General features: G+C 29.3%; 2 protein-coding genes across 9 annotated transcripts; one reads left to right on the top strand and one right to left on the bottom strand.

The window, feature by feature from the left end:
• The first annotated feature begins 2,693 nt into the window (after positions 1–2,693).
• On the top strand, positions 2,694–7,812 carry LOC115695738 (lysine-specific demethylase JMJ32). Of its 4 annotated transcripts, none has more exons than XR_009688472.1 (6): positions 2,694–3,882; positions 3,988–4,163; positions 4,545–4,615; positions 4,713–4,911; positions 7,263–7,306; positions 7,567–7,812. XR_009688472.1 is itself a non-coding variant. In XM_061117426.1 (5 exons), exons 1-4 carry the CDS (start codon positions 3,211–3,213, stop codon positions 4,865–4,867), a joined length of 1,074 nt encoding a protein of 357 aa, XP_060973409.1. In that variant the 5' UTR covers positions 2,695–3,210; the 3' UTR covers positions 4,868–4,911; positions 7,263–7,466. The 4 variants fall into 4 exon arrangements, 2 of the variants coding, with proteins under 2 accessions (XP_060973409.1, XP_060973408.1); XR_009688471.1 differs by having other exon boundaries at positions 2,695–3,882; positions 7,562–7,812; XM_061117426.1 differs by lacking the exon at positions 7,567–7,812 and having other exon boundaries at positions 2,695–3,882; positions 7,263–7,466.
• Positions 4,981–23,926, bottom strand: LOC115695404 (protein ZINC INDUCED FACILITATOR 1-like). 5 transcript variants are annotated; one of them, XM_030622469.2, is made up of 17 exons: positions 23,763–23,925; positions 23,546–23,586; positions 23,182–23,242; positions 22,984–23,086; positions 22,768–22,870; positions 22,517–22,570; positions 22,370–22,432; positions 8,410–8,459; positions 8,208–8,283; positions 7,823–7,990; positions 7,638–7,725; positions 6,772–6,857; positions 6,572–6,679; positions 6,446–6,490; positions 6,250–6,338; positions 5,806–5,849; positions 4,981–5,236 (listed from the first exon to the last, which is right to left on the bottom strand). In XM_030622469.2, exons 1-17 carry the CDS (start codon positions 23,884–23,886, stop codon positions 5,142–5,144), a joined length of 1,398 nt encoding a protein of 465 aa, XP_030478329.2. In that variant the 5' UTR covers positions 23,887–23,925; the 3' UTR covers positions 4,981–5,141. The 5 variants fall into 5 exon arrangements, 4 of the variants coding, with proteins under 4 accessions (XP_030478329.2, XP_060973405.1, XP_060973406.1 ...); XM_061117422.1 differs by lacking the exon at positions 23,546–23,586 and having other exon boundaries at positions 23,763–23,926; XM_061117423.1 differs by lacking the exons at positions 8,208–8,283; positions 8,410–8,459 and having other exon boundaries at positions 23,763–23,926.
• Between the last annotated feature and the right edge of the window lie 676 nt (positions 23,927–24,602).

Below are 24,602 nucleotides of genomic sequence, written 5' to 3'. Positions count from 1 at the left end.
TTACTCTCAAGCTCAACTTAGGAGCCTTGAGGTAAGTTCTTTCATATGTTGTGTTAAGATTTTTTAAGTTTTAAGCTAGTTTTGGGTTAGAGTTTTAGGATTTTGGGACTGTGATGTTAAATTAAGTTTAGATAATATTTATAGGCTTGATTTAGGGTTTGTTAGAGTTTAGTTTGAGTGAATTAAGTGGCTGTGGTGATGGAATTGGAGAATTCAGTTTTAGAATTCAATTTCATGGTTCTAACATGGTGATTTGTGTAATTTGATGAGTTATTGTGAATTGATGCTTTGAATATATTCGGTATTATATTCTTATGGAGAAATTGGATAGGTATGAAGAGGTTTTGGATCAGTTTTGGGGGAAGAAAACCTAGAATTCCTTACCTGCCAGAACCGGTCGACCAGTTGGTTCTGGTATAGCAAAACCGGCCGACCGGTTGGTCTGCAGGGGAGATTCCTGGTTTTCTTTGAGGTTGGTTTTTGGCTGGGTGTGTTATCTAGTACCTAGTTTAGGTTATTTAGGTATTGTATAGCCTATTTTGAAGCTAATGGAAGTTAGGGTTTGTCCGGTTTTAGTATTATGGTTTGTGTCAAAAATTGGTTAAGATATTCACTGGATTTTGTTGTCGTGACATAAGATCAGAATTGTTGAGCGTTGTTTCCATACAGGTTAGCGTGCACACTTAACTTCTGGACTGAGGTAAGAAAATTTTTATGCACCTCTCAGTATGTTAGATAAGAAACGATTATAATTGTTGGTGCCTCGATTATGATCGAGGTAATGTTGTGCATTTGTTGTGACTCGATTATGATCGAGGGAAAGAAACAGTCATTACTGTTATGGGTAATTACTCGTTTGAAACCACAAATAGGTTTCTTACTTATCGTTTGCTTTACCGAGCAACGATAGTGACATATGTAGCTCGTGGTTAACGAGTGGTAAGGGTGCTTTATGAGGCACTGAGATTGTCTCGTCTTATTGACGTTTAATTGCATATGCATGTTGAATATGTGATGAATGATGAGTATGTTTATTATGTCATGTTGTGATTACTTGCATTTTACACTGCGTGTGATTTAGTAGCTTTTCTTGCTGAGTCTCTGTGACTCACGGGTGCTTCGTGGTGTAGGTAAAGGGAAGGGTAAAGAGGATCAACCATGAGTCATAGGTTTTCCAACAGTGTACATATCAACCGTAGTGCCCCGGGTACCAGTGGACAAGATCCACCCTTTTGGCTGTATTTTGAATTGTAACCCTATGTTGTAATACTAATTTTAAAAACGAGTGTAAAAGTTTTATACAGGAGATCCCCGTACTTGACAATGGTTATATTTTATAAAACTTATGTTTTATCTTTAATTAAAAGTTTTAAATCCCATCGCACTTTTCTTAAGTTAATAAGTTAGGTTAAAACTAATTTGTAAAAGCACAAACGTAGCGTCCATGTGGGACAGGGCGTTACAACATGAATCAGAGCGACCAAGGTTTAAAGATCCTGAAGATTGGTTCATATGTATATTGGCTGCCTAGACTCGTTCGACTCATGGTTCAGTAAGTGTTAGTTGTTAAATTACTTATTAATTACCTAATTACTTGCTTATTTGATATATGCTAATTATTAGAAAAGCATAGTAATGAGCAATGCGTATGCATATGTTTAGAAATGCTTATTAGCATTGATTATGAACTGAAATATACTAAATGATGGAAAGTTATGATCGCAGGTGTATAAATCATGCACCCGAGGCGATCTGGTAGGGGTAACCGCGAGCTTTCTGGGCTTGGGGTTGGTAGTGAGGGTGAGAATCCTCCACCACAACCAAATTGGGAAGAGTTATATGCCGCGATGCAAGAGACCATCCGACAGCAAGGTGAACAAATTTGAGAACTGGGAAAGCAACGAGCTCAGCCTATTCCAAATCCTAATCCTAATCCTCTAACACCTCTTGTAGTGCCACATAATGTGGGAAATCATCTGGAACCATTGTACGACGATTCAGGAAGCAGAATCCGGCGGTGTTCGAGGGTGGTGCTGATCCACTCAAGGCGGAATAATGGATAAGTATGATAACATCCATATTTGACTTTATGCGGGTCAAGAGTAATGATTGAGTAAGGTGTGCCATTTACATGCTGCGTGAGGACGTCACATTTGGTGGGAGATTGTGTCACAGAGTCATGATCTGAATAACATGACTTGGGACGCTTTTAGGACCCTGTTTTATGAAAAATACTATAGTGAGTCTATCCGAGTATCAAAAGCAGAAGAATTTATATGGTTTACCCACCCAGTGCAATATGACGGTGACAGAGTATGCCACCAAGTTCGATCGACTGACAAAGTTTGCCTCAGATGAAGTGGCCACTGAGGCAGCTAGAAAGGCCAAATTCATTCGGGGATTGGAAGAACACATTGCTAGAGATGTGATTGTTGCTGCCAAACAACCTAGATTTGTTCGAACCTATGCTCAGGTAGTTGAGTTGGCCTTTGCTATTGAGGGTGCAGAAGACCAGATTCGAAAAAAAAAAAAGAAATAGTGCAAGAAGAGATTCATGGAAGCAGACGTCTGGTGCTAGTTCTGGTAAGGGTAATGACCCTAATGATCGTAAGAAAAGACCCAATGATCCGTCAGCTATAGGATCGAATAAGAGGTTTCAAAGTAACCAAGGTTTCTGTCGTGGTGGAAACGAGAATTGGCAGACCTATTTAGAATGTCCAAGGTGTAAGAGATGCCATCAGGGGAGTGTCAAGCTAGGCCCTACTTCCAGTATGGGGTAGTAGGCCATCTGAAAAGAAACTGCCGACAAATAAGGCAAAGGAAACCAATACAAGAACTTGTTCGAGCATAGGCATTACAGTTTGGCAGAGCTTCATTCTAGGGTTACTGGCAATTATCACAGAGGTTTCAATTCCTTTCTTATTTTGATTTATACAGAGACGACCACCTTGTGAAGTTTTAGGCTTTTAACATTGAAAGTTTTCCCTTTCTCTAACTGCAACAGGAGATTATAATTTCAGTTTAAAAATTTGAGCACAAACTTTGATTTTCATGTTCAGTTGCGAATAATTTTAGTCAATATAAATTAGAACCCATGAATTTGAAAATTTCAGTATCTTGCTTAGCTAGTTTGTAGTTATAATGACGATGTAACATAGTTGTTGAAAACCCAATCAGGAGAAAAGGGAATCAACTAGTGTTTCTCAGACAATGGAGATTGAAACATTGTGGGAAGAAGTGAGAGAGCTGAGCCTTGGACTTTCAGGGGAAGTAGAGCGTCTGAACTCACCCCCAACCCCAATCCAATTCCTAAGGGACTTTGTCTCTCAAAACAAGCCATGTATAATCTCTAATGCTATCAACCACTGGCCAGCCCTTTCAAACTGGTCCAATGATTCCTATCTTATAAAATCCCTTTCCAGCTCGTCTTCTTCCGATCCATTGGTGTCTGTACACCTCACCCCTAATGGCCGAGCTGATGCTCTTGCCCCTCTAACTAAGGCCAATGATTATCTCTGTTTTGCCTCTGCTCATGTTCAACACATGCCTTTCCCGGAAGCTCTAAGCCTTATCAGCTCCACTGGTTCCAATTTTGTTGCTTATGCTCAGCAACAAAATGATTGCTTTCGGTTGGAGTACTCAGCGCTATCTCCCGATTGTGATGCCAACATTCCTTGGGCATCGGATGCTCTTGGCTGCCTCCCTGAGGCTGTTAATCTCTGGATTGGTAATCATTTGTCTGAGACATCATTCCACAAGGACCATTACGAAAATCTATATGCTGTTGTGACTGGACGCAAGCATTTCCTGCTTCTTCCTCCTACGGATGTTCATCGTATGTACATTCGAGATTATCCTGCTGCCCAATATTTGTATTCTCAGGTGTTCTTTGCTCTATTAACTTTTTTTTTGTCTGTCTTTGTTTATTAGATTGATCATTCATCATCATATGAATTTTTTTTTTTTTTGAAAATTTTGACTGTTCAGGACACTAAAGATTTCACTTTGGAATTGGATAAACCGCTTAGATATGTACCTTGGTGTAGTGTGAATCCCTACCCTTCTGGGAAAAACAAAGTTGAGGAAATGGAGAAATTTCCTTTATTTTTTCAGGGTCCTAAGCCATTTGAATGTACCATCAATCCTGGAGAGATTCTATACTTGTATGTTTTTCTTTCCTTTTATAATGCCATTCTAATTTGAACCACAACTTCCTGTTGTTTGAAATTCTATGAGACAAAGTCCTGGGTTGATTTACATGCATTGAAGCAGGTGAGAATTATTTTCTGGGCAGCTTAAATTGGGTTATGGTCTAAGATGTCCATTGGAGTTAGATGAAACATTGTTGCCTATCTTCTAAAGAATCCAAGTGACTCAGGTTTTTCTATAGTGTGGAAAACTGAACCCTTTGGTTATATTGGCTCTATATGGCTTATGTTCTAACTTGGAATGATTTGTTTGAACTGTCTATTACATTCAATATCATTTTCCAGCTTATTGTATGATGGGTTTTGAAAGGCTTGGTACTTCTGGGCTTTATGCAGGCCAAGCATGTGGTTTCATCATGTTAGACAAAGTCCAGATGATAATGGGCGAGTTATTGCCGTAAATTATTGTATAGTTCAAACTCTCTTTTCAATAATTTTTAACTTTTGACTGTTTTAACTACCAATTATACAATGCTGAGGTATGAATCTTTATGGCATTGGCAGGGTATGATATGCAGTTTGATATCAAATATGCTTATTTCAACTTTCTGCAATCAATTCATTACCCAGTACTTAAGAATACATCGCTTAAGATCGAGAGCGAGGACCAGCTGAAAACAAATTCAAGTGAAGATGAACTCTGTGCTGGTGTTTCTTAACAAATTATATAGCCACCATTGTGCTTCTTAGAGCAGAAGTTGAGGTAATAGAACAATTTTGTAGCTGTTAAAAACTTAATTGCTCATTCAAAACTGTGGTTAAGATATTTCAGTTGAGACATTTAGTTTAGAAGCTGTAATTAATATAGGCCAATTTTGTTGGTAAAAGTTTGAGCTAATAAGTTATTTGAGATGCTGTATTCTCTACTCATTAGATTTTGTCTTTTTATCTGTGCTTAAATGAAGTGTTAAGTTTTGGTGCAACTAAAATTGCTTAATTTACATCAGAGAAGGCTAGAAAAGGTTTGAAGGTCATTATGAGTGCTATAAACTCGATTGCGTTAAGAATGAAGAAAACCATCTGATCACCTGCAAAATAAACACCATTGAACATAAACTTGATAAGAAATAGAGTCGAAATACTATAGAAACTTATATGAACTATTAGACTTATTATCACATAATCATTTTAGAGCATTTTTAAGGCTAAATCATCTTTAAGGCCAAACAGACCATCTTGTTGAACCCCAAAATCCTTAGGAAATAAAAACTTAAAACAATGGTGAGGTGTTTCTTTATGAAGTTTAAAAAAATAGTAACAAGGAATGATGAAGCTTTGGTTTTTGGCTTGTCATGAAGCAAATATACATATCTAGGGACTTTCTTTCTATGTTAATTTGATTTGAAATTTTGAATGATTCCTATTTTATTAGCCCCAATGTAGTTTTAAGAGGATTCCTATATGGTAAGAGTTTCATTGTTCTCATTTTAGTGGTTGTTTCCTCATCATGCTCTATGATTATAATTATGTGCAACACTCACTTCATAAAAAGAAAATCATATAATATGGTGAGTTTACAGACAAGAAAAATAATAATAAAAAAATCAATGACAAGAAAAATAATAATAAAAAAATCAATGAGATTTAGATCATGTACCAGAGAGAAATGATTCATTTTGATGATTTTGTGCCCAAGAAAATCTGATAAAACGAAAGGAGAAAAAAGGAATTAACATCAACTTGAATATTAAAAACAAAAAGAGAATTTATTATTTGCCAAATAAATCACCAAACTAATATTGTTGGCTACATTTCAGAATGATAGATATAGTAAATAAATCAAATATGAATGTGGAATTCTAATAATATGTCTAGTCAAGTTTCTTTCTGAGTTTTGGTATAAATTTAATGCACCTAGATTAGTATCATCAAAAAACAAGTACAAACAATTTTTCTCTCTTTTTTTTTTTGGAAAAATCTCTAATTAATCATCTGTAAATCATACCATTTTTTAATATGTAAATATAACACTTTAAAGAACCAAGAAACATAATTGTCAGTTAATGTTGAGAATCATGAATCATGAACTTGATAAACTTACAAGGCACCTCCACCGGCCGGACCGGCCGCTTTGAATAGAGACATGACAGTCATGGATATGCCATTTGCAGCCCCTCTTTGGCTTTGACTCTAAAAAAATTGGTATAAGAAGTTTATTTGACAAAAAACTAAGGTTACTAACTTTGAAATCTTAAAATTAAGTATACAAATTACATTAAGTAAGATAGAACAATTACCACAGCTCTGTTTTGTAGTAGTAACATTCCTGTAGTAATACATGCCTAACAATGTATTTAACAATGATGTTAAGTCAAAATATATAATAACATAATTGAAATTATAATTTGTGGATAGATACTTACTGATATTACAATATGTAACACAGATGCCAGATCAATTAATATTGTGAGTTTGAGTCCAGAAAACTTTGCTATAAAAGGGTAACATGATAACACAACTATTATGATGACCTTTGCAATAAAAAACAATGAAATTAGTATAAATTTCACAACACAATATGAATGCCAAAACTGGTTATAGATGAAGAATATTAGAGACATACTGCTCCCACTCTAGATAACAGTACAGGTCCAAAGGTCCTCTCAATTGTTGGGTACAAAAATAACTGAAAGAGAAGCATTACAAATCCTAGGAAAAAAAATAAGATTGTTAGTCTTTTGAGGAGAATCATATGCAACATGTTAAATATTGTGTGATCTCTTTAGAGTCATGACATGGGCACTCATAATACACATCAAAACATTCTATATACTTACATTGTAAGTTTTTTTATAACCAATTATATTTATTTAAGACAAGTCTCTCTAGATTAAAATGAGTTGTTGCATAAGTGTATTTTTTGGTGTAAATATTATGAGCACATATTATTATCCTACCTCTTTATATAGGACTAATCTCCACAAATCTCCTCAATCACAGCACTAAACAACTTTTTTAAATTAAGAAGTAATTAGAGACAATTCAACAATATCATTCTTTTCTTCCAATGGATTCTACAATAATTCTAACATCTCTATTTTCTCATAATAATAGGTAAGTGGAAGAAGTAAAACCTTCTCAACAATACAAAACAAAAGGTAGTGCACTTGAAACTGTACAGTAATTGTATGTGCATATGCCTCCTCAAGTTCTTATTATAATTAATAATTGTATGTCAAATATGTTAAGCTTTAAATAAAATTTAGTACAATTTCATGCAATATTCACCTTCAATTTTAATGTCTACAATTGACTAATGGAAAGTTATGTTTTAAAATAAAAAATTAAATTTTAGATGATTAACTTGAAAATGGCTATATTAAACATTGTTTGATTATTTCCCTAACTTGAAGGAAAGTCCTAGCCCCGTCCCAGCCCCGCCCCTGCAAACTTACACGATGGATTAAAAGCGATGATACAGCGGTGTACCTGAAATGGCAAGAACTTCACCAACTTCTTCACTTGAATAGCTTAGTCCTCCATGGTTTTTGGAACTCACAGCCCATAATGGAAAAATCTAAGAAAATAGATTGCCCAAGAAGTACTATGGTTATTAGAAAAAAAAAAAAAAAAACCTTTATTTATTGAATTAATGCAAGAATTTGATCCACTACCTCTGCATAAGCCATGTCATGAAGTTGGAAAACACTAAATACTATAATAGATGACATTAGGGGCCAGTTCTTAAAAAGACTTTGTTTTGGAGAAGGGCTTATTTCCTCAAGTTCTTCCAAATTTTCTATCTGATCATATCCATTTTTGGTATGAAAGTGAAGTGTTTCCTGTAATCAACCATAAGCATGGAAATCTTCATAATGTAAATTAAGAAGTATAGTATTAAATTTGAAATAATAATAGACCACTCCAAGTAGGTGAGAAAATAGAAAAAAAAAAAAGTTTCACTAACTTTATGGAAAAGCTACAATTTTTCTTTTCAAGATATTAAACTATGAACCAAAAAATAAAAATAAAAGTAGTATAATGAATATTTGAACATACCGGCATCCAACAACAGAAAATTGTTACAACCAAAGAAAATATTGATATGATCAAGCATGGTAACAAGTATGGGAACCTGTCATTTCATAAGATTTATCATAATTTGTGGTGAGTCTGCCTAGCTTAGTAAGAAAAAAAATCAGTGAACTATGAACAATAATAATAAATACATAGATATATAAAATTGGAAAGCTATTCTTACCTACCAAATAGAGACTCTTTAAAAAATATATTTGGGAACTTCTCTGCAGGCTATAATTCAATTTCAAATGCATCAAAACTAAAAATAATATAAAAATAATCTCAACTACAATTTCCAACTTCTATCATTGAAGTCATGCTTGGATTCCTCTCCAAAATAAGTAAATAGATAATGATTTGTTTTCCTAGAGACTGACATGAGTCCGAGTGGCACGAGCACGAAAAAATATGAAATTAAACACAACACGACATGATGCTACACATTGACATGACATGACACAAAAAATATGTGCTTAAGTATGACACGACACGTATGTACGAATTAACTAGCCCGAAAGACATAGTACGAGACAAGCTTGAAAAACACGGTACGACACTTTAAATAATAATAATAATGATATACTAAGCAAATATCATGTGTAAGGTACGTATATACTTAATTATATGTTTAGGCTTTTTTTTTAACTTATGTTTTAATTTTTGAATGTGAGAATAAAAATATTATATATAATTTAATTAAATAAATAATATTATTTTAGCAGAACAATATTTATTTTAAAGCTCTATAAAAAGAAACATAATAGTATATATATATTTTTTTTAAAAAAAATAAAAAAAAATACAAATGCTCAAAGTTTTTAGAATAATTTATCTAAAAAAAAAACTTTTAGAATAATAATGATGATATTTTGTATAATAATAATAATAATAATAATAATAATATATTAATTTTTATAATAGAATTCATGATGTAATTGTAAAATAAGGTAACTAAAAAATTGTGATGATAATGAGGTAAGATTTTTCTCAAAAAAAAAAAAAATAATAAATAAATAAATAAAAAGTTGTGATCGAAACAAAAATAAAATTAACGGTCATAAATAAAAAAAAATTGTTAAAATATGAATACAATCAACCTAAAATATATCTGTATAGAATTGAAAAAAAAAATGTTAATTAAACAAAATAAAAACTAAAACTTATATTCAATTAAGTGAACTCAAAAATACAAAATCAAACTTAAATTAAGAAATTGTGAAAAGTATCCACCGCATTAAATGTATTTGAATTTATTTATATAAAGATATTTATATTAATTTTTTTTTAGATATACATAATAATATAAAATTAATTAAGAATATTCTATTAAATAATCGTATATCTTGTTAAAGTTAACAGGAAAATTAAAAAATAAGATTAAATTAAAAATTATGTTACATAATTATATTTTATATAAAAATAAATATAAATATTTATTCATTATAAATAAGTTAAAAATAATAATAAAATTTAAATATAATAACACTGAATATTATAATTGAATATTATAATTGGATAATTAAAAAATTTAAAAAACATAAAATTAAAACTATATTTTTTTGGTTATGAACTGTATATTAATTTAATTATAAAATATGACACAAAAATTGAATATTTATAAATAAATATTTAAATTATAATATTTTTTTAATATAGTTTTCTGTAAAATATTATGAGAAATATATATATATATATTTATATATATATTAGTAATGGACTCATTAATTATTATAAAAATAAATGTGAAAAACCACGAAATCGAGTCAGAATATGAAAATGGGTTGGCCTATTTAAAAAAAAATTGGCCAACACGAGTAAAGCACGACACAAATCCGAGTACGGCACGAGCACACCAGACTATGTTGGGCCTACCCCTTAAAAATATTGGCACGACACAACACGATCCATATTTATTAATAGTACGACATAACACAACCTATATTTAAATAAGTACGGTATAATATGTTGGGCTGACAATTCGTGTTATCGTGTCGTGTTTGTGTTGACACGTTTATGACACGATATGATTAAGGTAAACATGAACACAACATGTTTATTAAAAGTATCGAAACCTCACACACAAACACAACACATTTAATTTATTAAATGTGTCAAAACCTCAAACACGAACACGACACGATTAATTAATAGATCAGACGACATGATAACACGATTATCATTATAAATACAAGAACTTTAAATTTTTTATTTTAAAATATATAGAAATTAATTTGTTATTATATCAACACGATTATGACACGTCACCTGAATTTATTTATTTTGTGTTGTTTTCAAGCTATGTCGGCGTGTCGTGACCCATATTGCCAATCTTGATAATATGGGCTGGACAAGCCAACATCCACGAATTTACCATACTAATCCCAACTAGGTTTGCACCCTACCCAATATCTATTCTATATAAAGTCTGCGTATATAACAGAATTCTTGGTTTATGAGAAATTCATGGGTGATTTTTTATTTATATTAAAAATAAAATGGTTTATTATTAAAAATAAAATGGTTTATGAGAAATTCATGAGTCACTTTTTATTTATATATAATAAAATAAAAATAAAATAAATCCCATTAAATCCCCCAAAAAAATAAGGTTCTAGATTTTCTTTAATTACCGTATTAATCTAATAGAGTTCATATATTGAATTATTTTTAATTAATGGGATTAATCAATATATGAACAATAATTTAAATTAATCTTATAATCTTAACTTTTTAATTCAATTAATAATTATTTGTCACGTAATTATTAAGTCTTTTCCCTTTAATTTTCCTTTTGTTGATGATGCTAATTTATTCATATTTTGATTTCTACAATTTTTGTGTTCAGACTATTAAGGTAGTGTTCTACTATGAGATCTAACGAGTTTCGCTCCTTCGCTAATGGCCTCTAAGAGTTCAAATTCCAGTATTGTATAAATCTTCAATTTGTTCTATTTCTTATATTAACTGAAATTTTGCTACTTTTTTTTTTAATTTACAACTTTATTGTTTATATCTTATTAGGGACATTCATGGAAATTTGGGTTTCTTTGAAATATACAATTAATGAGCATTACTTTTTGATCATAGTGTGTTTTCCATAACTGAAAACCTCAATAATCTCTATCATTTGATATCAAATAAAATAAAATTATCATGATGTATACATTATGGTTATTTAATGAGTAATTAGTGTGTTGAAATTGTCAAACTGATATTTAGAACTGTTTATTATTAAATTGTTTCTTTGTCAAAATTAATATTAAGTATATTTATATGTTTATAGGTTTATCTATTTTCTCTTAGATCAATCATGCTCATATAGCAAAAAAAATCATACTCATATAGACATGTTATTTTCATTTTGTAATTTAGATCTTCTTAGTCATTATTTAGTTCACTTAAACCTTTTCCAATTATGGTAACTGAAGTTTTGTTTCTTTTAGGTACTCTATTACAAAGATCTGTATTACATGTATTATTTTTTTGTGACTATGAGGAGGTGTATTTCTTTATTGGAAAACATATAGCGTGACAAATTATTGTTCATAAATTAAATAATTATTTTTTATTAATGAGATTTATATATATAACTGTGTATATTGAATTCTTTATTCAAATAATTATTTTTGATTTTTACGTGATTATTTATGTTCATATATCTAGAACCCTATTTGATTAAAGTTAAGATTATAAGATTAATTAATTTGTGATTTCTTCCTATACACATAATAATAATCTCACCTAATAACTAATAATATTTTTTCTTTAATTTTTAATTGTATCACTTTCAAATAACATAGAAAAAAACTAGCATAAAATTTAGTATACGTACCTCGCACGTAGTTTTTTGCTAGTATATATATATAATAAAAAAAGTAATAAAATAAAGGTATAATTACAAATAAGAATCCAACTAAACAAACACTTTAATAATGTTACTTATAGGTTGTTGGGAAGAAATAATGAAGCCAAAACACCTATAAAAAGAATGATCTTTTAATTTTTACTTCTAAAGGATGATTTTTAAGAAATGTTCACTAAATCAACATATTTTAATGGATGAAAAAATGTGGATTTTAGTCCAGTTTGTTTTGAGCTAAAATTTATCAAAATCCAAGACTACAAATATAATATAACCAGTGTTTTTTTGATTAATTTTATTACACCAACACATCATATCATTATATGATAAGTCTTAGATGATAAATTGTTATTGATATAAAATGTTCTAAAATATTTGTAATAGGGTTCAGGCATATTATTTAGTTTAGGCAAATCTATTTTAAAAAAAAATTGTGTGCTACATAGGGCGGAAATTGTGTGTTACATAAGCCTTCATTTCAAGCTTCTATTAGACCTTCTCTTACAAATATATGCTCTTACACACGAGTACGTCAATCTAGTTGCTTCCTGACCCTAAAACTAACATGAGTATTTCCAGCGTGCTTTGTCCTCACTCACACGCTTTTTGAAAAAACTTCCCAAAAGGTCACCCATCCTAAGATTACTTCAGATCAAACACGCTTAATTTTGAAATTCTTAAGTAACGAGTCACCAAAAAATAAAATACACTTTGTTGATATAAGTAGTACTCATAAATCTACTTAAGTCATCTTTAACTGTGTAGTCCCATACCTACATAGTCTCAGAACCATGACACTTAACCTTCTTTAAACGATGTGAGATTGTACAATTTACTAGTATTTCTCCTTATAAATTACAGGACCACAAACTGTCACACTTTATATGTTTGTCAATTAAAATTACACTCACAATTAATTTTCTCTTTATATGTTTGTTATTATAATGTGTAGAGTATGATTAATATATTAATAGATGTATATTAATTTTAATTTATCATTACGTTTGTTTTAAATATTATATTAGTCTCATTATATTTACAACAATTTTAAAACGTGTTTTACTTTGATATAATATTTAAAGTTAGATATATTTCCGTGATTTATGTATCATCATAATGCTGAATATATCTAATTTTTGATGATATGAATATATCAATTAATTTATAAGATATTATGGTAAATTTTAAGGATTGTGATTTCGTCTAGAAAAATTAACTTTAAAATTTGTGATAGAATATTCTCTATTACTTGTCTAAGAATCTCAGAGAGTTCAAAATAAGTGTAGGATGAGTAATGCCTTGAAAACCTTCGTACTTGGCTAGGAAATTGAACAAATTTAAAGAAATATTCGACAAGAGGTCAAGCTACGAAATAGTTAGTTTCAAACCCTTCTAGGTTTTTTCTTTAAATTATCTTTAGAGTATAAATTTAAAAATTTGTTATGAGAAAACTTAGCACTATTGGTTACTTGATTTTAGATAAAATGATTACTAAAATGAACCAAGATGGTGGAGATGATGATGTGATGGCAGAAACTCAAGATCTAGTAGCTCAAACAAATTCATAGGATCAAATTTCTAGAAGTGGCAGCAGAAGAAGTTCATCTAATCTTATCACAAAGAATCTTGCAAAGTTAGTCAATAATGAAGAATAAGAGCTCAAAGAAGATGAGAAAGACACTAAAATTATCAATGTTGTTAAAGCTTAGAAGAAAGTTAATTTTTTTTTCTCGTAAATTATATTATGAATAGTTTAAAAAGTAATTTATATGAAGTGTATCTTAAAAAGAATATAGTTATGGAACTGTGGAAGTCTTTGAATCAAAACTATAAAATCTGGCTCAAATAAATTTGTGGTTGGTCGATTTCTTGATTTTAAAATGGTAGATTCTAAAACTGTGATCAGTCAGGTTCAAAAAATCCAGTTAATTTTGCGTGATATACATTTTGAGGGAATAATGCTTAGTGAGACCATCCAAATAGTTGCTATGATTGAGAAGCTACCCGTTCATGGAAGGAGTACAAAAGCTACCTTAAACACAAACGAAAACAGATGACTATTGTAGATTTAATTATTAGATTTTGTATCAAAGAAGACAACAAAAATTCTGATAAGAAAAGTTATAGTAAAGATATGACTAAAGCCAATGTAACAAACAAGGTCCAATCTCCAAGGAAAAGAAGAACTTCAAACACAATAATATAAGGGTAAAGTTAGAACCAAAAGGTGGTGTCACCAAAAAAAACAATTCTAATCACTTGGTAAGTACTTAACTTCAATAAGTCTGGTCACAAGTCAGTGGACTATAGACTGCCAAAGAGGAATAAATAATCCTGAAGCCAATATAGTGAATGACATGTCCAAAGATGTTGGTAATATACATCTATTAGCAATGGTCTCAGAGATAAACCTAGTCAAATTTAATCAATGAGAAGGGTTGATTGAAATTGAGTCTACTTAACATATATGCCCGAAAAGAGTATGCTCAAATCTTTTGAACAAGTAAATAATGAAAAAAAAAAAAATTCATGAAAAATTCTGCCACGTTTGAAATAGTGGCTCAAGGTAAAGTGATCCTAAAAATGACTTCCAAAAGGGAGCTGACTCTCGACAATGTGCTGTATGTACTGGAGATTTATAAGAACTTTGTAACTAGTTCACTGTTGAGTAAACATGAATTTTTTTTAGTATATGAGTCGGACAAGGTTGTGTTGTCCAAAAATATAATATATGTTGGAAGAAATTATATAACTGATGGGTTGTTTAAGTTCAATGTAATGACTTTTTAAACCAATTATCAATAAAGTTAATAACGCCTTTGTTTATTTAGTTGAGTTTTTCAATGTATTACATTGTAGACTAAGATATGTTAATTGTGATACTGTACATACATTAATTAACTTAAATCACATACTTAAATTTCACATTAATATAAAATCTATGTTGAAGCAAAACTCTCCCTTCAAAACTATTAACAGTAATAATAAACCTCTAGATTTAATACATAGTGATACATGTAATTTAAAATTTGTTCAAACAATGGGAGACAATAAATATTTTATTACTTTTATCGATAATAGTATAAAATAGTGTTATATGCATTTTTTAAAAAGCAAAAACGAGGCTATAGATAAACTTATACTCTATAAAAGTAAAGTTGACAATCAACTCAACAAAAAGATCAAGAGATTAATAAGTGACTGAGGTAGTGAGTATGAATCACTGTTTGGTGATTTTTGTGCTATGAAACTACGACACCTTATTTGCCTCAACAAAATAGAGTTGCTGACCGAAAAATTTGCACATTAAAAAAATGATGAATGCGATTTTAATCAGTTCTAAATTAGCTCAGTGTAATAAAAATTGTCATGTCAGCTAATCACCTTTTAAACAAGGTACCAAAAAACAAAGAGGATAAGACCCCTTATGAGTCATAGAAAAAGAACAAAGCCTTCCTTCAAATGTGTCTTATCAAAGTGGTTGTAAACTTACCTAAAATGGTAAACATAAATCTAAAAATTATTAATTGCATTTTCATTACGTATGCACATAATAATACTGCTTATTAGTTTTTTGTACATGATTCGCAAATCTCTGATATTGATGATTTAGGAATGCATCTTTCTTTAAAGATGTATTTCCATGTAGATTCAAAGATAATTCATGTTTATTAAAATGAACACATGACACTATTGATGAAAATAGTTAGGATCAAACTAGACGTTAAAAAACAATTATAAAAGAAATCTTTTTTGTTTAGATTTTTTGACCTATTTACTAGAAAGTGAATCTCAAAGTTTTGAAGAATTCATATACTTTCCTGAAGGTTCTTTGTAAAAGAAGCCATTAATAGTAAAATTGAGTCCATACTACAAAATCATGCTTGGGAGTTGGTAGATCTTCTTCCGGGATGTAAGCCTTTAGGGTCTACGTGGGTTTTTAAGAAGAGAATGAAAGCATATAAATAAATTGACAAGAATATCACGAGACTTATAATTAAAGTTATAAACAACAAGAATTGATACATATTCTCCTATGACGAGAATAAATTTTATTAGAATGATATTTTTTATTACAGCAATACACATTCTCGATGTATATCTAATGAATGTGAAAACAACTTTTCCAAAGGGAATTTAAATGAGAAAATTTATATGAAACAACATGAGAATTTTTCTACCCGACGACAAGGAAAAATTTGTAAATTGGTGAAGTCTTTATATGGACTAAAACAAGCACCAAAATAATAGCATAAAAAATTTGACCATATGATAATATGACGACTATGTTCATTTAAAGAAAGAAATCATGACTATCATTTTATGTCTTTATGTTGATGACATGTTCATTATAGAAAGCAAGCAACGATAAGATGGTCAAATCTATATAAAGTATGTTGAAATCTAAATTTGAAATGAAAAATATGAATTTAGCAGATGTTATTTTGGCTATTCAAATCTCAAGAATAATTGATGGACTCATTCTAAGTCGGTCACATTATGTGAAAAAAAAATAAAAAATTTACGACTCATACACAAAAAAATTGATAGTATTATTATGTGTATAACCAGTGAAAATACAATCAATAATTTTAAGAATTATCTTCACCATTTTAGGTAAAGTTACAACCACTTTGGCAAGACACCCTACACTCTTAAGTATTTGAAGGAAGACTTTGTTGTCCTTTTCATAATTCATAAGGGGTCTTTTCTCTTTTTTTTTAGTAACTTATTTAAAATGTGATTAGCTGACACGATAACTTCCCCCACTTGTTCTAAGCAGCGCCATAACTGATTAACATTGCATTCATCGTTTCTTTTAACATGCAAATCTTCTGTTCAACAACTCTATTTTTTTGAGGCAAATAAAGTGTCGTAGTTTTATAGCAAAAAATTCACCAAACGGTAATCCATACTCACTACATTGGTCATTTATTAACACATTGACCTTTTTGTTGAGTTGATTCTCAACTTCACTTTTATAGATTATAAATTTATCTATAACCTTCTTTTTGCTTTTTAGCAAAATATTTTGTACTATCTTCGACAAAAGTAATAAAATATTTATTTCCTCCCATTTTTCTTTGAATAAATTTCAAGTTACATATATCACAACGTATTAAATCTAGGGGTTCATTATTCCTTTTAATATTTTTGAAGAATGATCTAGTTAGTTTTGCCTCAACACAGGTCATACAATTATGATTTATATCAATGCGAGATTTAGGTATGTGATTCAAATTAATTAATGTACACATAGTATCACAATTAACATGTCCTAGTCTTCCATTTCATACATTGAAAAATTCAACCGAATAAATAGAAGCGTTATTAACTTCATTGATAATTGGTTTAAAAAACCATTACATTGAAATTAAACAACCCATTTGTTATATAATTTCTTCCCACATATATTTCACTTTTGGACAACACAACCTTGTTTGGCTCATATACTAGGAAAAATTCATGTTTACTCAACAGTGAACTAGTTACAAGGTTCTTACAGATCTCCGGTACATACAACACATTGTTGAGAGTGAACTCCTTTTCAGAATTTATTTTTATGATCACTTTACCTTAATCCACTATCTCAAACGTAGCAAAATTTTCATAAATATTTTCTCTCTATTATCTATTTCTTCAAAAGATTTAAACATACTCTTTTCAGGACATATATATCAAATAAAATCAATTTCAATGAGCCCTTCTCTTTGATTAGATTTAACTAAGTTTATCTTTGAAACCAATGTCAATAGATGTATATTACCAACATCTTTGGACATGTCATTTACCATACTGGCTTCAAAATTATATATTCTCTTTGGCAGTCTACAATCCACTGGCTTGTGACCTGGCTTATTGAAGTTTAAGTACTTACCAAGTGATTGGAACTACTTTTTGGTGACATCACCTTTTGGTCCCAATTTTACCCTTTTATTATTAGGTTTAAAGTTGTTCTTTCCTTTAAAGATTAAACCTTGCTCTGTTAAATTGTCCTTCACCATATCTTGATTATAATTTTTCTTATTAGAACTTTTGTTGTCTTCTTCGATACGAAGTCTAACAATTAAATCTACAATAATCATCTGTTTTTACTTGTGCTTAAGATAACTTTTGTATTCCTTCCAGGCAAGGCAACTTCTTAACCATAACAGCTATTTGGAAGGTCTCCCTAAGAATCATTCCCTCAGAATGTATCTTATGCAAGATTGACAGAATTTTCTGAACCTAACTTATCACAGTTTTAGAATATACCTTTTCTGTGACAGTCAGAGTCCTGTGATCTACAAGGAGAAAGACTAGGAGTTGTTCAATCCCACATCGAAAGGTTAACTGTGATGATTTTAAGACTGTGTATGTATGAGACTACACAGTTAAAAATAGTTTAAATGGATTGATTGGTACTACCTGTATCAAAAAAATGTATCTTCTTTTCAGTAGCTCATCATGAAAGAGATCTAAAGTTATGCATGCTTGACCTGGGGTAATTTCAGGATGAGTGACCTTCTTGAAAGTTTTCTTAAGAAGCAGGCGAGTAAGGACAAAACATGTTGAAAAAACTCGTGTTAGTCTGCAGGGCTAATCGTCATTCCATGAAGCAGTCAAGAGTGACGTACCCGTGTATAAGAGTCATTAGTCTATGGGAGAAGGCCCAATGAAGGCTAGAAGTGAGGATTTTACAAATAGTATCAGAGCCTTGCCCCAGTCGGAAGTGTGGTCGTCGAGGACGTCAGACTCCCAAAAGGGGTGATTGTGAGAGAGTTGTGATCCGCAAGAGGAAAGACCGGGTACTGTGAAATTTACATTGCCTGGGGAAGGTTAAGTGTGATGATTCTGAAACTGCGTAGGTATGAGACTACACAGTTTAAAAGGATTTAAATAGATTGATTGATACTATCTATATCAACAAGATATATCTTCTTTTTAGTAGCCCATCATGAAAGGACTTTAAAGTTCAGTATGCTTGACTTGGGGTAATTTCTGGATGGTTGACCTCTTGGGAAATTTTTTTAAGAAGCAGGCGAGTAAGGACAAAGCATGCTGGAAAGACTCGTGTTATTCTGCAAGATCAGTCGTCATTTCATGAAGTAGCCAAGAGTAACGTACTCGTGTATAAGAGTCATTAGTTTGTGGGAGAAGGTCCACTAGAAACTTGAAACGGGGACGTTACAATTTTAAAATTAAAGAATCGACCAACCATAAATTTATTAGAGCTAGCACCTTCAATTTTATAGTTTCAATCCAAAGACTTCTACAATTTTTTAATCGTATTCCTTTTATGATACACTTCATACATTGTCTAAGCTATTTATAATATAATTACGAGAAAAAAATTTAGGTTTGTTTCAAGTTTTAGCAACATTGATGACTTTGGTGTCTTTCTTATCTTCTTTGAGCTATGATTTGTCATCAGTGGCTAATTTTGCAAGAATCATTGTAGTCAGATAAATGAACATCTTTTGCTGCCACCTCTTGAAATTCGGTCCTATAAATTTTTCTAATCTTTCCCCAACACTCAGCGCGAACAGAGTGTTGTGTTCTAATTTTAAAATTTAAAAATAAAATTAGCTATAGAACATATTTTTTATTTTTTTAAAAATAAAATTTTAAAAACAAAAGATTTATTTTTATTTTATTGTTTTTAAAATTAAAAAACTTTAAAAAATTATGTCAAGAGAGAGTCATGTTTATAGTATATCATCATTTATATGAATGGCAGAACAGTTCAAAGAACTCAAGTATAAGATTTAGAGTTTAGGGTTTAAGGATCCCATACCAAATATAATTTTTATGTTTGACATTTAGAGAAAATTATATTATTCGATTTTTCACTAATTTGTGATGTTTTTCTATGAAGAAAGTCTGAACTCTAATATTCTTTTTTAATTTTTAAAAAATCTAAATTTTTATGTATGTAAAAATAATTTAAAAATTAAATTAAAAATATAAAAATTTAGAAAATTCTATAGTAGGGCACCACTTTTGTCTAAACTTTAAGAACCTTTTTTTTTTTCTTTTAACAAATAAAAAAATAAGGAAAAATATTCTTATGTATTCAAAGATAATTTATAAATCAATCAAAAAATAAAAATATAGAAAAGTTCTATAGTAGGGACTACTTTTTTCCCTATCTCTCTATATTTGACATTTGGAGAAATAATTATTCTATATCATACTCTATATTTTAATTTGTAGTATATATTATTCATTTCTTACTAATTTGTGATGTCTTTCTATTTTATGAAAAAAGTCTTAATAGTTTTTTTTTTTTTTTTAATTTTAAAAAATCTAAAAATTTCATGTATGTAAATATAATTTATAAATCAAATTAAAAAAATAATAGTAATTTAAATAAAATTCATCTATAAAATTCTATAATAGGATACCACTTTTGTTAAAACTTTAAAAATTCTTTTATTCTTTTAACAAATAAAATACTTTATTAATTTTTTAACATTTAAGTTTTTTAAAATTATGTATATTTTTTTCATTTATAAAATATTTAAAATTGTTATGTATGCAAAAATAAATTATAAATCAAATTAAAAAAATAATTAAAATAAGTATTTAAAAAATTCTATAGTTGCCTCTACAAGTTCGCCTCTCTATCTTTAATATTTATAGAAATTATAATTCTATATCTAACTCTATATTTTAATTTATAGCATATATTTTAATTTTATTTAAATTTTATATTATATAAAATAATATAAATATTATAGTAACAAAAATGTATACATATTATATTTATAAAATATAAAATTTCAAATTATATTTACATTATTAAAAAAAATGTAAGAAGCGCAAGTAGGGGTGTGCATAAATCGATCCAATCCAATGAGAACCGACCGATCCAATTACAACCGACCGCCAAACATTGGATATTCAATTGTGATCGGATCGGATTGGATGTTATTTTTAAATATCCAATTGGATCAGATCGGATGGTGGATGGGGTGTCTAAAAATCCAATACATCCAACATCTAATCGAACTAATTTGTATTTTCATTTAGTTTGAATGAGTAATTAGATTCTATATTGTTATACGTCAAATCTATATGTATATATGAAAATTAACATTAAAATTTTACTCTTTTTTTCTTGGATTGGATGGATCCAGTCCAATCCAATACATACTGGACCTAAAATATTGGATGGATCCGATCCAAAAAATACTAGGTTTAAAATATTGGATAAACCCAAATTAAACCAATAAATATATATGAAATACATCCAATGGATAAAACCGATCCAATCCAACATCCAATGGATGTTGGATCGATTGGATGACTGAAATTGATTGGATCGGATCGGATGGTAAAATCTAACATCCAATATATGATTGGATCGGATCTGGATGGGCTTAAAAACATTGGATGTGATCCAATAAACACCCCTAAGCGCAAGTATATTTCCTAATATAGAATAATTTAAATAATCCAAGTACTCACAATATTAGACTTTTAATTATAGAATTTAAATTATTTTTAAAAAAGTGGTCTTTATTAACATTTTGTTTTCAAATTTTTTAATCACAAAATTAAAAGTACAACTTTTATTTTAAAATATATTTTAAAAAAATAAAAATATGTTCTATAATTAAAAAAACAAAAATTTTAACTATGTTCTGTAAATTTTGTTTTTATTTTTATTTTTATTGTTAATTTTATTTAAGTTTAAAATATTAATTAAAAAAAATTTAGAAGTATTTTTTTTTTTAAAAAAAAAAATTGATTCTTGAAAAACATGATTTTATAAAACAAAAACAAAAACATGATTAAAACAAAAGAAAAATTAGAGGATGTTTGGTATTATTTTTTGTTTTTTGTTTTCAAAAAATTATTTTTAGAAATGAGAACAAAAAATAATTTTTGAAATTTTTAAAAACAAGTCATGTTTGGTTAGTGTTTTTTAAAAACAATATTGACTAAAAGTGAATTGGTTTTTAAAACAGAAAACAACATTTTGTTGTTTTCAAAATTCTTGTTTTTTGTAACTTTGTTTTCTGAAAACTGTTTTTAAAAAATAAGGCCAAACATGCCAAATTGTTTTCAAAAAACAATTTTCTGTTTTTAAAAACAAAAAACAATTTTTTAGTTATGATGCCAAATATGCACTTACTTTCTAATTTCAAAGACAAAAACTTGATTAAAAAATATTAAGTACTTAAAATTATTTAACGGTAAAAAGAATAATAGTTGAGTTTAACAAAATCGACTACTTTTATTGTCGAAATTGTTACATAGGTAAAACTAAAATAATTGTTCAAAGTAATACCTGGGAAAGGAAACCTCCAAGAGTAGGACCAATCACTAATCCGATCCCCCATGCTGTGCTTGTCTGAAAAATTACTCTTTCTCTTATATATTATATCATTCTATTTTGGTATTTCAAATAAACAAGAAAGGGCATGCTTGTTCTTACTATACACATTCCCAAGGCTTCATATTTTGTATGACAAATTTCTGAAACATATGCCTGAAAAATATGATCATAGCTTAATAATATTATTATGCTCTTAAATTATATGTTAATGTTAATGTATTCCATTTGTTTGACACAATCTGTTTTCAATAATGCTCATTTTGTGCTATGCTAGCTTACTAGTTAGCTAAAAATGGTGGCAAACTTAAATAATAATGTTCAAATCCACAATAAAACAGAATGAGTATTACCCTCATTGGTCCAAGTATTCCACACAAACTTCCAAGGAGAAACCTTGTTGAAACTGCCATCCAAAAGTTTGTACTAAGTCCAAACAATGTGTTGAAAATTATCCTGTCACAAAAAAAATTGTTAAAACAATATTGGAGAGAAAAGAATGAGACCTTGACAGAAATGATAAAGCTTAATTAAGCTATTAATTAAGTAATTAATTAGAAAGTACTTACACTGCAATTGTGCCAAAAATCATAACTGGTTTTCGACCATATTCATCAGCTATCATTCCCCAAATAATGGAAGTAAGAAATCTTCCAAACATGAATGCAGATCCTTTAATTAAGGAATGAATATATATTAAAAGACATCATAAAAACCAAAATCTTGTATTGATATAAATAATCATAGGTAATGAAAAATAGGCTCACCCACAACACCAACATAGTAACCTATATCCTCTTCTCTTTTTGCAATATTAAAATCTTTTATCTGAAAAGATCAATTTAGAATGAGTAATGATTACGACACACTAATTTAAGTATGCATTTGGCATTAGTCTTTACAAAAATTGAGATAAATTAATCTCTTCATGTATTTCAGTGATAAGAAAGATACTATAATTTTGCATCCAACTTGTTTTTCATAATTTACTAAATATTTTACATATATTTTTAATTCAATCCAATCTAATCTTATTTTTCAAATATGATCTACACTTTACCTTATAAATTAATATGTAAGTTATATTATACTATAGAACAAGTTTCACCAATAAACATAGTAAGTAATTACCATGAAATATAGGAAAGGAAACAAAGATGACATTGGCAAAGCTGCAAAATTTTAACAACAAAATTAAGAGAAAGCATATTAACTTTAAAAAAATGAAGCAATTAGCAAATGTTTATTGCTTTAAATGTAGTAATAGATATAAGAAATCATCCCATATATTACATTTTATTTAAAAAATACAGAACAATATTTTTATTTTTTAAAACAGAGAAGTTACCTGTAATAAGGGCAAGAAGAAAAACATAGAAGAAATGTTTGAAGGGAATGCCAGAATTGGATTGTTTGAGATTGTTAATAATGCAACCTGGGCAACTTTCTCTTTCATCTAAATAGTAAATCATCTCTCTTTCTCCTCACTCATCAATGGTAGCACTACTAAATTACTATATTCTCAACCAATTTATTAAATTACTATATTACTATTACTCTTCTTGTCCTTCAACACGTTTTATACAAGTGTCACATTACATTCATATGTGTCACTGTCATATATAGCCACGTCATATATATATATATGTATATGTGTGTAAATGAAATGAGTTTTTACATGATTCAAAATGACACTATCTCTTTCTGCTTTCATGACACCTTTGTTTATGTGTTAATTTTATGCCATTTGTTTAGTTTTAGGTAGTGCATCATCTCCATACCCAGTGACAGTAATGTAAACATAGGTCGAGTTTTTTTTGACAAGACTCGAAATTAAGACGAGTTTGGAGGACACGAATATGATCAAACACAAAAAAAAAATATGAATTTAGACAGAATACGATATAATATTATAAATTGGTACAACAGAAAACAAAAAATATGTGATTAAGCATGACACGGTATGAGAAGCACAAATAACACGACACGTAAGCACAAATAGACTAGCCCGAAAAACACGACACACAAAAAACTTAAAAAGCACGACACGAAATATTAAAAAATCCTATGATTTAATAATTATAATAATATAATTTAAATATAGAGTAAATAGCGGCATAAGTACCCAATATTTTAGATTTGTAACCGGCATAAACCCAATGTTTGTTTTTAACGCGTAAAGTACCCA

The sequence above is a fragment of the Cannabis sativa genome, chromosome 6, assembly GCF_029168945.1.
Source record: "Cannabis sativa cultivar Pink pepper isolate KNU-18-1 chromosome 6, ASM2916894v1, whole genome shotgun sequence".
NCBI classification, from domain to species: Eukaryota; Viridiplantae; Streptophyta; class Magnoliopsida; order Rosales; family Cannabaceae; genus Cannabis; species Cannabis sativa.
This window is presented reverse-complemented; position numbering and strand designations above follow the sequence as displayed.

Coding starts and splice junctions, on each gene's coding strand:
- LOC115695738 (XM_061117426.1), top strand. CDS start 3,211: ATGGAGATTGAAACATTGTGGGAAGAAGTGAGAGAGCTGAGCCTTGGA. Junction 3,883..3,987: donor CCCAATATTTGTATTCTCAG/GTGTTCTTTGCT, acceptor TTGACTGTTCAG/GACACTAAAGATTTCACTTT. Junction 4,164..4,544: donor CCTGGAGAGATTCTATACTT/GTATGTTTTTCT, acceptor GGCTTTATGCAG/GCCAAGCATGTGGTTTCATC.
- LOC115695404 (XM_030622469.2), bottom strand. CDS start 23,886: ATGATTTACTATTTAGATGAAAGAGAAAGTTGCCCAGGTTGCATTATT. Junction 23,587..23,762: donor TCTTCTTGCCCTTATTACAG/GTAACTTCTCTG, acceptor AAAATTTTGCAG/CTTTGCCAATGTCATCTTTG. Junction 5,850..6,249: donor CCGGCCGGTGGAGGTGCCTT/GTAAGTTTATCA, acceptor TCGTTTTATCAG/ATTTTCTTGGGCACAAAATC.